Here is a 13,524-nt window from a genome sequence, read left to right as displayed (position 1 = left end):
TCCAGGGAAAAGAGCCCCAGCCTGTTCAGCCTCTCCCTAAGCTCAGATCCTCCAACCCTGGCAACATCCTTGGAAATCTTTTCTGAACCCTTTCAAGTTACACAACATCTTTCCAATAGGAAGGTGACAAGAATTGCATGCAATATTCCAACAGTGGCCTAGCCAATGTCCTGTACAGCCGCAACATGACCTCCCAACTCCTGTACTCAATACTCTGACCAATAAAGGAAAGCATACCAAATGCCTTCTTCACTATCCTATCTACCTGCGACACCACTTTCAAGGAGCTATGAACCTGCACTCCAAGGTATCTTTGTTCAGAAACACTCCTTAGGACCTTACCATTAAGTGTATAAGTCCTACTAAGATTTGCTTTCCCAAAATGCAGCACCTCACATTTATCTGAATTAAACTCCATCTGCCACTTCTCACCCCTTTGGCCCATCTGGTCAAGATTAGATTAGATTAGATCAGATTCGTTACAGTGTGGAAACAGGCCCTTTGGCCCCACAAGTCCACACCGAACCTCCGAAGAGTAACCCACGCAGACCCATTCCCCTACATTTACCCCTTCACCTAACACTATGGGCAATTTAGCATGGCCAATTCACCTGACTTGCACATCTTTGGACAGTGGGAGGAAACCGGAGTACCCGGAGGAAACCCACGCAGACATGGGGAAAATGCGCAAACTCCACGCAGACAGTCACCCGAGGCTGGAATCTACCTTGGACCCTGATGCTGGGAGGCAGCAGTGCTAACCACTGAACTACCGTGCCGCCCTGTGTTCAGCAACACTCCCTAGGACCTTACCATTAAGTGTGTAAGTCCTGCTAAGATTTGCTTTCCCAAAATGCAGCATTTCACATTTATCTAAATTAAACTTCATCTGCCACTTCTCAGCCCATTGGCCCATCTGATCAAGATCCCATTGTAATCTGAGGTAACCTTCTTCGTTGACAACGACACCTCCAATTTTGATGTCCACACATAACCATTGGGTACCATCCGGCTTTGGCACCATTACTATGGTGACTTCCAATCACTGTAACTCATTTCAATCATGTCGTCTTGGAGCATGCGTTCAATCTCCTTTTGAACCTGTGCCAACTTTAGAAGGTTATGCTTTTAAGAATATTGCTTCATCAGAATAACATCCCCTATATCTACATCATGGCATAATTAGGTTCATACTTCCCAGCTTATTTCCACATATTTCCCCATGTGATAGTAATAACTCTTTCAGATCATTCAATTTTCCTCTTGAAGGTAACTCAATACTTTATCCCAATTTTTGACAACTCCCTCATTACCAAATTTAATTTGAGGAATGTCCAATTCAGAATCCTCTGAACTTGGTTCTTCGCTGTGTGTTGTAACCAATAACATAGTTTCCTTTACTTTCCATCCCAGTCTAAATATCTTTTGAGCATATTCACAGGACACACACTGTGAGATTTCTTTCTGTCTGGAGTCCTTATTATTTAGTGCACCTCACTCAATGTCCTTTTGACTTGATAAGGTCTGCTATAGTTTGCGTTTAAAGGTTCACCTACCACCGGAAATAACCTTATCTTCGACAGCAAAATTGTAAGTTTTTGATTTTTTTTTGTCTGCTTCCTGTTTCATTGTATGCTGTGATACTTTTAGATACTGTCTCATCAACTGCCCTGCTCCATTTGATCATACCTTAAAATCTGACACATAGTCCAAATATGTAGTCTCTGAATTCTGACTCATCAATTTCTCCTTAATCAATTTTGGCAGTCCTCACTTCATGCCCAAAAACAAATTCAAATGGACAGAATTTGGTTGAATCATTTGACACATTTCTAATAGCAAAAAGTACAAATGGAATTCATTTATCCCAATCATAGATCCTGTTGTAATCAGAGGTAACCCTCTTCGCTGTCCACTACACTTCCAATTTTGGTGTCATCTGCAAACTTACTAACCAAATCTCGTATGCTCGCATCCAAATCATTTATGTAAATGATAAAAAGTAGAGGACCCAGCACCGATCCTTGTGGCACTCCACTGGTCACAGGCCTCCAGTCTGAAAAACAACCCTCCACCACCACCCTCTGTCTTCTACCTTTGAGCCAGTTCTGTATCCAAATGGCTAGTTCTCCCTGTATTCAGTGAGATCCAACCTTGCTAATCAGTCTCCCATGGGGATGATTATCGAATGCTTTACTAAAGTCCATTATAGATCACATCTACTGCTCTGCCCTCATCAATCCTCTTTGTTACTTCCTCAAAAAACTCAATCAAGTTTGTGAGATGATTTCCCACGCACATAGCTATGTTGACTATCCCTAATCAGTCCTTGCCTTTCCAAATACATGTACATCCTGTCCCTCAGGATTCCCTCCAACAACTTGCCCACCACCGATGTCAGGCTCACTGGTCTATAGTTCCCTGGCTTGTCTTTACCACCCTTCTTCAACAGTGGCACCACGTTAGCCAACCTCCAGTCTTCTGGCACCTCACCTGTGCCTATCAATGTTAACGTTAATGTTTATTTTAAAATCAGACTACACACCATGACACATCCATTTAGTCAATGAAATGATATGTACACAGCATCTTACACTCAGGAACACATTTAAGCAGTACTGAGTGTATCAGGAAATAAATGGGACATATAATTCTTAGACATTCCATTGTAGCCAGAGCTGCATTTGTTGAGCTCAAAGTAATTTGTGTTTTGTCTATCAGTGAAATGATAAATCTATTTAAACCCCAGGCAAGGTTATCAATTGTAGCTCATAGCAGAGAAAATGATATATGTTTCCACAGTTAATTATTGTATTATTTAATATACACAATTATAACCTTCCATGATACCAGCATTGAAGCGATAAAAGGTCGAATGAAATAAATTTACTTCTACTAAAACCAAACTTACTGGAATAAAATCAGAAAATGCTGAATATATTTAAATATCAAAGAATCTATGAAGGGTGAAACACATCTAGTGATTCACATTGATGCGTTTTGGCAAGCAGTGATAGATCTGAGGCATTCACTCTGTCCTCATAGATGCTCCCTGACCTGCTGAGTATTTTTCACACTTTCTAAAATGTAATTCTAAGTCTGTTTTATATCAGAGCATTGGTTAGAAGTTATACTAGAAAGTATATTGCTTTGACCTATGCATGGAAATTAGATATGGAACCGAATAAAAACTATTAATCTTAATTAGGACCAGAGATTCAGATTTATGGAATTAATGACATTTTTTAAAAAAATTGACATACCTGTAAATTAGATTCTTTGCTACTTCGACGTCTGATGGCGTTTGGCACAAATGTAATAACATTTTTAAATCGTCCTTGAGGATCAACTCATTCTTTCTTAGCTTCTCCTCGATGTTGTTGAAATATTGTTCTGCACAGTTAAAAAAGTTCCAGTTTTTAAAAAGTAAATGATAATAAAAATGTCTAAACGTTTACCTGATTTTCAAAATAAAATTATACCTTCAGTATTTCAGACAGAAAATTCTCAAGCCTTCACTTCAATATGTAAAATGCAGAAAAAAAACTGCCAGATTTTGAATGCTACTGGCTGTATTTGAAGTAAAAGCAATAAAACAGAACAAAGAAGTGGCTGATGAACTAAATTGAATCTGTATTTTGGTTCTGGCTTCACGAAGGTGGACACAAATAACATAATAGAAATAATGGGGAACACAGGGTTTGGTGAGAGGGACGAACTGAAACAAAAAGTACATTGCCCCTTCACAAAAAAATGAAAATCAGTAACTCAGAGAACTTATTTTTAAACAGGCTTCTGTGATCTGGCAGATCAGTTCCACATGAAACTCTGTTTCCTAAAGTACTTTTACTCAGGAAAAGACAATGAAAAAACTGATAGGAGTATAACATACCTCTACTAACGTACATCTGATTGGCAATTGCAACCTTCTTCTGTTGGAACTCCATCAAACGAATCACATTGTCAGAAAGTAAATACCGTTTCACTGCAAATTTAAAATGAAATCAGATTTAAATTTTATATTAAGAGAATACACTGCTTGTCATTACAGATCATGTTGTATTTAGATTTTCTCTTAATTATGGAAACATTTGTGAAAAATGTATCTTCCTCAATTTCCCTCTCTGCAGATGCTCCCTGACATGCTGTCATTTTAGCAGTTTGTTTATAATTCAGAATTCCTTTTTTTTTGCATTTTATCCTGAGACAGGATTAAATACTTGCATGCCGTATTTATTCTGAAATTAGCACAAGTGAGTGCGGTGTTCAGGATTCCAGTAGCTAAGAACGTTCACATTTTAAATTCGAATGGCTGGTTTCCAGCTACTTAATGCCTTTAGCTAATAAGCCATTGAGTATTATTAGAGTCACAGTAACTTAATTAAAACAATCATGTACAGTCTTCTTGTTCCTTAGAGTCATAGAGATGTATAGCACGGAAACAGACCCTTTGGTCCAACACGTCCATGCCGACCAGACAATATTCAATCACAAAGTGGTCTCTAATTCCTTGCTTGAATTGCCCTATTTTCCATCTATATTCACAACCAGAAATGATATCACCCACCTTAATAGATCAAGGCACATAAATAGAAAGTAGGACATAACACCAGCGCTTCACCAGAGACTCACTGATAATGTTAGCTAGCATGGTGATGAAACATCTCAAAACAAACCTTCCAGCTCAGCGAGCAAACTTCAACCTGAAAGGGGGAAACCATTAGAGTGTATGGATTTCCACAAGGCTTTCAATAAGGTGCTACATGTAAAGTTCCTGCACAAAACAGGAAGTTGGGGGTGAGTTTGGATTGAAGATAGGTTAACACACAGAATACAGAAAGTTAGGATTAATGGGTCTTTTCAGGTTGGAAAGACATAACTGGGTGTTCTTGTGTATGAAACACTTCCCTCACAGGTCTGTTAGGTGGCACGGTATTGAATGTCTTTTGGAAGTCCACGTACAATACATCAGTTAAAATGCCTAGTCTCCACTTGGGCCTCTGTCTCCACAAACTTTTTTTTCACCTCAACAAGGGCCTAATGTTTGCACCATCCATGAATCCAGGGAAAATTGGAAGACATACCGCTGCTCCTCTGTCTCATCATCTTAGTATTGCCAGTGCCTCTGCAATTTCCATTCTTATTACCTTCAATATCATTGGATGCATTTCATCTGATCCTAGTGCCTTATCAACTTTACATACTGACTTGCATGTTACAAACCCACCTCTTTATCAATTTAAACCCTTTCAGGTGGCTATGTTTTGTTCTTTGTCATCATGACCTGGGCTCCATCTGCCTTGTAAGTATTCATTTAATACCTCAGCCATTTAGAATACTTCTTAAATATTTTGATGGATACTGCCTCTATCACCCTTTTAGAACTCAGTTCCAGATATCCATCACCCTTTGGTGGATATTCTTTTTCCCTTAAATTCCCTCTAAACCTGCTACATTTTAATCTTAAAACTGTTCCCCCACCCAGTTAGTGACCCATCTCTAAGGATAAACCTACCCCTCATAACTTTGTTCATTCAATCAGACCCCCTCAGCCTTCTATACTCTAAGAAAAGCAACCCCAGCCTCTATCCTTAGCTAAATTGCTCCAGCCCAGGGCACATCTTTTACGAAGGCCGACCATTTGGATGCACCTCAGATGTTGGTCATGAGAAGATCTGCATTTGTCTGCTATACTGTGCCTTCATGTACAATAGCTGTAGAATAAAATATAAAAACTCAAAACCCATTCTTGTGAATCTCACCCGCACTCGTTTTGGTGCAATCACATCCTTCCTAGTATGGTGACCATTACTGCACCAAGTATTCCAGCTGTGACCTAACTAACATTATAGACAGCTCAATCATAATTGTATTCAATGCCTCGACTAATCTTATGACATTGCCAGTAAACTATCTTCTAATAAGGGGCAGCTTCGAACATGAACATTGAGATCATTGTTCCATCCACCTTTCATCTAACATTAATATTTCAATGGTATCTCGGACTTTAAATATTGGCTAAAGAAACGCTTTTTTTGTATTCCAAACCTTGAAAAGAGCTGTTTAAACATAGGACCTGTGGTTAAATACAGGAGTGAAACAGATAAAGATCTAAAAGGTCTCTAACACAGTGTTCCTTCTCCAGGTGACATCGTGATTCTTATTTATGGTTTATTGAAGAGAACAGTTGTTCAACTTGTTATGACTAGAATCTTACCAATACTCGATCAAGGAGCAATTCATTTATTAATAACTAGAGAAGCGTTTTGTATTTTGTTTACTTTTCTCATTTTAAAAATAGTCTGCCAAGCAACTGCAAGAAATGCACTCGCTAAAAGGCATTGTGCACACTTCTCACTTTTCAAATTCCTTCACGTGAACTTTGAAATCAGTGCAGCTTGGGAGAAGCTGCAAATACAATGCTCCTCTTTAAAAGGTTAAAAATCACAACACCAAGTTATAGTCCAACAAGTTTAATTGGAAGCACTAGCTTTCGGAGCGCTGCTGATGAAGGAGCATCGCTCTGAAAGCTAGTGTGCTTCAAACTAAACCTGTTGGACTATAACCTGGTGTTGTGTGATTTTTAACTTTGTACACCCCATTCCAACACCGGCGTCTACAAATCATCATCTCTTTAAAGGGACTGCGCAGTGGACTATTGCCCTGTCACTGTGAGCACTTAAGTTCCATTCTCTCTTCATTCGATCAAGACTGAAACGGTGAGGCTTCTTCAGTCATTCACCGAGGATACACATGTTCCTTGTACAAGTATCCCCCAACTCGCTTTGTGCTGCAACTTTCTACAGTTACTATATATCCTCACTCATTCCCTCTGCCCTAAAGCGCTGAGCCTCACTCCCTCCCTAACTATGAACACTCATGTCCCCTCTTCTGTAAAGCACCGAGACACTCATACTCTAGTCCATGTCCCATCTCCCCTAAAGCACTGAGAGGCACACGCATGTCCCTGTCCCATAAGGCGCCGATGCTCCACTCACCCCAACGCCAGCAGTCGCGGGCTTTATACTGATAGTGGAACGTGCCGCCTCTGACATTCTGAAACAGAATGCCGAGGCCCCGCGTCACAATCACCGCCATTCCACCCGGGCACTACCACCAGGGACCGGGGAGGAGTCGTTTACAAACGTATCGAAGGAGTCAAATCAGCACAGGCCTGGATAAAGAGCTTAATTTTTTTTGTCAAAATGCATGATAGCTCAAAACATGCTCCTTGGAAAAAAATGAAACTTCGGTATATTTATTGTAGATATTAGACGCCTCCCGGCCCAGACCTGTTTTCGTACATTCCAAGATGGCAGCCTCCCTGTTGCAGCAAAGTGCGAGGCTGATCGGAGCGAGAGGCGGCGGTGGCGCGGCAGGTAGTGAGCGCGCGCCCGGGGGTCGTTGTTCGACTTTGATAGCGCGCGCGTGCGCCCGGGGTCGATGGCAGGTCGTGATAGCGCGCGCGCCCGGGGTCAATGGCAGGTAGTGAGCGCGCGCGCCCGGGGTCAATGGCAGGTAGTGAGCGCGCGCGCCCGGAGTCAATGGCAGATAGTGAGCGCGCGCGCGCCCGGGGTCAATGGCAGGTAGTGATAGCGCGCGCCCGGCGTCAATGGCAGGTAGCGATAGCGCGCGCCCGGGGGTCGATGGCAGGTAGTGATAGCGCGCGCCCGGGGTCAATGGCAGGTAGTGATAGCGCGCGCGCCCGGCGTCAATGGCAGGTAGTGATAGCGCGCGCGCCCGGGGTCAATGGCAGGTAGTGATAGCGCGCGCCCGGGGTCGATGGCAGGTAGTGAGCGCGCGCGCGCCCGGGTCAATGGCAGGTAATGATAGCGCGCGCCCGGGGGTTGATGACAGGTAATGAGTGCGCGCGCGCCCGGGGGTTGATGGCCTGTAGTGATAGCGCGCCCGGGGGTCGATGGCAGGTCGTGATAGCGCGCGCCCGGGGTTCGATAGCAGATAGTATAGCGCGCGCGCCCGATGTCGATGGAAGGTAGTGAGCGCGCGAGCGCGCGCTGGTTTGCCTGGGGCCCCTCTCTCCATGGTTACTGCCAGAGCTGCCCAGTTTCTCCAGCATTCTCTCCTCTTAGCCCAAATTTTACTGGACCTTCGTGTCCTGGTTCAGGTTGGTCTGACAGCGATTTGATTTGCAAGTTAAAAACAGCTCTTCGGAGATACATGGAAACTTTTTGTCCTAAACTACCTCATGCTTGGGATGTGCACGTTGGTTTTCCCATTTCCTGTTTGATGGCAGAATATAACGTTGGTCTAGATCAGAGTGGTGCTGGAAAAGCACAGCAGGTCAGCCAGCATCCGAGGAGCAGGAAAATCGACATTTCGGGCAAAAGCCCTCTATTCTTGATGAAGGGCTTTTGCACGAAACGTCGATTTTCCTGCTTCTCGGATGCTGCCTGACCTGCTGCGCTTTTCCAGCACCACTCTAATCTAGTCTCTGGTTTCCAGCATCTGCAGTCCTTGGTTTTACCGAGAACATAACAAATGCCGGAGGGAAGATCACAGAAGCGCTTCACAGGAGGCTCCCAAGCACTGAGGATGTCACCTAGACAGGGGACGAAACGTCTGCAACACAAATTCCCAGCTCGCTGAACAGAACCACAAGAACATAACGTTGGGTAACTGTAAGGGTGGATTGGTTTAAAAAAATTGCATGGTGAATAGATTGTAGTCCAATGTCCAGCAATCTTAGACAACTAGGAATGTAGTAGATAAATAAAAACAGAAAGTGTTCAGCAGCTCTGGCAGCATCTGCAAATTCTCTGAATAGAGAAACAGTTAACGTTTCCAATCTGTGAACAGGTTTGTTAACAATATTTCCAGCATTTCTTTTTATTTCAGACTTGCAGCATCAGTACTAGTTTGTTTTTGTAAACATGATTAACCAAAGTTGTGCTTAGACCTTTATGTACAGAAGACGGTCTTGGTTGAAATAACAACTCATATCTTTATTAATGTACTATTGGGATACTTGAACGAGTGGAATAGATTAGGATGGTATCCTGTATTCCATGTGACACCACAACATCATCAAACTCTCGAGAGACAACAGAATTGCTGTATGGAACTTTGTGATAGTAGGCTTATTAGGATCCAGATGAAGCACCAAAAGCTCTTGCATTTCCCCTATGAATGTAAAGATACAAATTTAAGTGGTAACAACTTAATTCAGTAGATTATAATGTGGGAGATTTCGTGACAGGGCTATCACATCAGAGTCAGTGCCAGTCACTTGCTCCAATTTGAAATGTGGGCAAAGATCTTTGGTGCTCTATAGTGACAACTGCACTTGTTTAAACCTCCGTACATCTGATAATGTACACCAGCAGATATACAGCGGTACCTCTTTGGCTCATGAGTGTCACCTGACATTATGCAATGTCCAGTTTACCACTGGTGATCTTCCTGTATTTACAATCTGCCTTTTGGTGATATCATCCAAACGTGCACTGAATACACATACAACGATTTGCAATCCATTAAATGCATCTGTTGTCAGACTACTTATCCAATATCTACTTAAACGCACAATTTCTTCCACTTAAATGTTGACAAAACTGAGGCTATTGCCTTTGTACCCTGCCACAACCTCTATTTCCTCAACACTAATTTCTTTCTCTTCATTAGTTTGAAGATACTTTGTAGTCATCCTGTTTTTAGATGTTGTTACACACTTCTGGAGGAAGTGAGACTTGAATCTGAGTCTTCTGGCTCAGAGGTAGAGACATTACCATTGCACCACAAGAACTCAAGCATTAGCTTGAAACTGAGCACTTGTAATTTTTACATCCTAATGGCCTTTGCTGAGCTCCTTACCCTAAATGTCCACCCCATATCCCTATCATTACCGAGGTTGAGGTCTAAATTTTTTCAGAGTCAGATCCCTGACTTGGGATGTTATTGTACAAATAAAAGGAAGCTAATTTGACCGTTGGAGGTCTGAAACTGTTTAGATGGTCTGTAAAATTCTCCAAGAGTTATTTTATTTTTAAAGTGAGATTTCAGATTATTAAAATAGCTGCTCCCATTTTGGCTGCAGAGAAAATATTATTGTGACTACCAAGAAGTAGTAGGCTTTTTTTTTTAAGATTAGATACCCTAGAGTATGGAAACAGGCCCTTTGGCCCAACGAGTCCACACCAGCCCTCCGAAGAGCAACCCACCCAAACCCATTCCCCTATACTTACCCCTGACTAAAGCATCTAATACTATGGGCAATTTAGCACAGCCAATTCACCTGGACTGTGAGAGGAAACCCACGCAGACACGGGGAGAATGTACAAACTCCACTCAGACAGTCGCCCAAGGCACAGATTGAACCTGGGTCCCTGGCTCTGTGAGGCAGCAGTGCTAACCACTGAGCCATCCTGCTGCCCTAACTAAGCTGAGCTTTAATACACTTTAATGTTATTGCATAACAAGACAGTGATGTCAAAACATTTTTATATTTCTCATCTCAAAGGGTGATAACTAAAAATGTAAAATTAAAGTAGTATGGCATGAATGTTGATCGTATATATACACGATAACTGCAATGAGTACGCGAGAACCTGCAGTAGACCGAGAATCATAAGATTGAGTCATTTAAAAAGGAAGAATGATGCAAAATATAATCCTTTTTAATAGCACTGACCCAGTCACAGAACTGATTTTGTATTTCTTCAGACAGAGTTTGGATTCACCTGCTGCTATGTGGATTTAGGAGCAGGCAATTTGCCCCTCCAGCCTGTTGGAGGGCTGATCTGATTATGCATTCAACTGCACGTTCTAACCTATTTTGAGTTTTGACAGTGTGATTTGATGTAATAAGAAGGAAGGCCACTCATTTAAGAACTATTCTAAAATTCCATAGCCATAAGGAGACTTAATGAATTTGCCATTTTATTTTGGAAAAGAGTTGCATTTGTGAAGAAATTACTGAGGACATAATTAGGAGAAAAGATTCTGTCCAAATTTAGTTGTGGGAGGATCTGTTTTGGATTGCAAAGCATGAAATTAATCTAAACGCAATGAAGAACTTTGCACAGACATTTAAACCACCCAAGGATTTTGCCTTTTGCTGCAGAATTGCATGGCCGCAGATTGGGGGTGGAGGGGAAGAGAGCTGGCAGGATGAAGAAGATTTTATTTGCTGGTTGTACCTCATCTGGAAACCATAGACATGGTGGACCAGCCAGTTTTCTCGTTTGTTTTATGACTGTAAACGTAATTTGTTTGTACTTTTCTTCCAGTAACGAAAAGGTGCCTGCTCTCTGCAGCTTATTTAGATAGTCAGAAATGGGACCAGAGACAGAAAGACCCTCAAAATCTGGGTAAGTGGAAAACCTTTAAGATGTAACTTTCAGCTTTTGAAGGTTATTTCTTTTGTAAGTAAGTATTTGTATTTGTGTATAAATTTTGGAAAAGACCCCCCGCCATTCTTATAATTACATACCATTCAATGGGTATTCTGTATTCAAACCCCACATTTATAGTTAATTCTTCAGTATTATGGTTGTCATCTAATTAGTGCAGAAACAATGAGAAGCTCTGATGTGGCTTAGCTTTATTTCTCTGTTGCAGGCCTAAAAAAAGTGGTAGTAGGAAAGCATTTGGAAAGCAGAACAAACTAGCTTGAAACAGAGTGTAGAATGAAAAACCCCAGAAAAAGCATATGCAGGCTGGAGGAAAATAAAAATAAAAAATAATGATTTTATAAGTAGACACAAATGTATTTCCAAACATCTGGTATTGTTAAAGTACTTTGCTGGAGTTCCAATTGTTTGGAAAATAATATTCAAAACATTTGTATCTTTTGGCTGCCACATACTTTGATGATATGTAATGAGGTAGTTACCTATTGTTTTTCTCCTCATAGATTATTCCCCCCCCCCCCCCCGAGGATGTGAAACACGTTGTTCATTTTCTCAAAAAAAGGGGATGGCTGGGCCAGCATTTCCTGCGCATCCTTTGTTGCCTTTGTGAGTTTGGTAGTTTGCTGCTTTCTTGACCTGTTGCAGTCGATTTGGTGCAGTTACATTCACAACGCTGTTAGGGAAGGAATCCAGAATTTTGGTCCAGCAACAGTGAAGGAACAGCGATATATTTCCAAGTCTGAATATTTGGATGGGAAACTGCAGGTGGTGGTGTTCCCATGTACCTGCTGCCTATGTCTTTCCAGATGGTAGTGGTTATGGGTTTGGAAGGTGCTATCAAAGGAGCTTTGATGAATATCTGCAGCGCAGTTGTAGATGGTACACTTTGCTGATCTGGATTTGTGTCTTGTAGATGATAGGCAAACTTTGGGGACTCAGGAGGGGAGTTACTCACTTTAAGATTCCTAACCTCTAACCTTGTCTTATAGCCGCAATATTTATATGGCTAGTCCAGTTAAATTTATGGTCATTGGTAACCCTGATGATGTTGATAATGGGGGTTCCAGTCATGGTGATATCATTGTCTGTCAAGGAGTGCTGGTTAGATTCTCTCTTGTTGGAAATGGCTATTAACTGGCATTTGTGTGGCAGTTAATCCTTTGCCTTGTAAAGTGGAGTTATTTTTCCCATTGTATCCACAGTGATTGGGCTGATGGTGACATGGAAATAACATTTTTAAAAATCTTTTCATAAAACTATGAAGTAAGACATCTTGCAGAAGGGCTGTAAAATATATCATTTTTGTCCTGTAAACAAAATAATTAATTCCATCTACTTCCTTATTTGTCATTGCTTCAGTATCCTTGTTCCAGTTGTTGCAGGAGTGTCAAAATTTGTGCTGTCATGTTTTGCCCAAAGCCAGAAAGAATCTGATTCCTCCTCACTGGAAAAAGACAGAAACTGAAAAATGTTTTTTTAAGAATGGCATCATATTTTGTAATTTCTAAAGGAGTAATTGCAATGAAAATTTGTTATTAAAAATCTTTTTATGGGGAATAAAATGTATGTATTGTAGAAATTTCACATGGAATATTATTTAAATTTGATGCATAAGTTGTTTTGTGAGAATTTAGAGGTTGTAAGGTTGATGCTCATTATGGAACTGTCACATGGGAAATTTATGTGAAAAGATTACTTCTGGCAGTAGCATTAATATTGCTTCTATAAGCAAAAACGCATTGTCGATATATCGGATGCTATTTTATGTGCCTGTAAATCTGCCAGAGGGTAAACTCCTTTCAAACACAATTCGTTTCCAATTACACTTTACATCTGTGCATTACAAGTAATTTACTGAGTCTTGTTCATTCCAGCTCAAGTGATTTTGAATTTGTATGAGTCAGGAGGCAGAAAGTAGGCAAATATTTTCTGAGGGCCAATACAATTGACTTAATTAAGTTTTTCTTTTAAATCTTGCATTTGTCCCACAATTTAATAAGCAAGGCACACCTTTGGAGTGCTGGCTGGTTCAGTAGAATGACAACAGTAATTTGAACAATTTTCAGAAACCTAATGAGAAGCAAATTGTTCTTTAATGGCAGATTAGTAGAAACTGAAACCTTGAGGTTCCAGAGTAAAGGGAGATTTCTTGCAC

The 13,524-nt window shown here is 41.1% G+C and overlaps 2 protein-coding genes across 6 annotated transcripts in view; one reads left to right on the top strand and one right to left on the bottom strand.

Annotated features, from left to right (window-relative positions):
* The window catches only part of ptcd2 (pentatricopeptide repeat domain 2), a 37,723-nt gene extending 30,297 nt beyond the window's left edge, over positions 1-7,426 (bottom strand). Inside the window, exons 1-3 of one of the 4 annotated variants that reach the window (XM_088000008.1) lie at positions 7,293-7,426; positions 3,893-3,985; positions 3,264-3,393 (exon numbers count right to left, since the gene is read on the bottom strand). In XM_088000008.1, coding sequence (XP_087856134.1) covers positions 3,264-3,393; positions 3,893-3,947 — 185 coding nt within the window. In that variant the 5' untranslated portion in view covers positions 3,948-3,985; positions 7,293-7,426. Of the gene's footprint in view, positions 1-3,263; positions 3,394-3,892; positions 3,986-6,998; positions 7,234-7,292 lie in introns of those variants that run through there. The other 3 variants (XM_043707823.2, XM_043707813.2, XM_043707804.2) reach the window with 3 other exon arrangements.
* Positions 7,276-13,524, top strand: part of mrps27 (mitochondrial ribosomal protein S27) — a 100,805-nt gene continuing 94,556 nt past the window's right edge. The window contains exons 1-2 of one of the 2 annotated variants that reach the window (XM_087999991.1): positions 7,276-7,379; positions 11,247-11,327. In XM_087999991.1, the coding sequence (XP_087856117.1) occupies positions 7,313-7,379; positions 11,247-11,327 (148 nt within the window). In that variant the 5' untranslated portion in view covers positions 7,276-7,312. Of the gene's footprint in view, positions 7,380-8,484; positions 8,818-11,246; positions 11,328-13,524 lie in introns of those variants that run through there. The other variant, XM_087999993.1, reaches the window with a different exon arrangement.

This window comes from Chiloscyllium plagiosum, unplaced genomic scaffold (assembly GCF_037043375.1).
Source record: "Chiloscyllium plagiosum isolate Xiang-an unplaced genomic scaffold, Cpla_swu_hap1 HiC_scaffold_2, whole genome shotgun sequence".
NCBI classification, from domain to species: domain Eukaryota; kingdom Metazoa; phylum Chordata; class Chondrichthyes; order Orectolobiformes; family Hemiscylliidae; genus Chiloscyllium; species Chiloscyllium plagiosum.
This window is presented reverse-complemented; position numbering and strand designations above follow the sequence as displayed.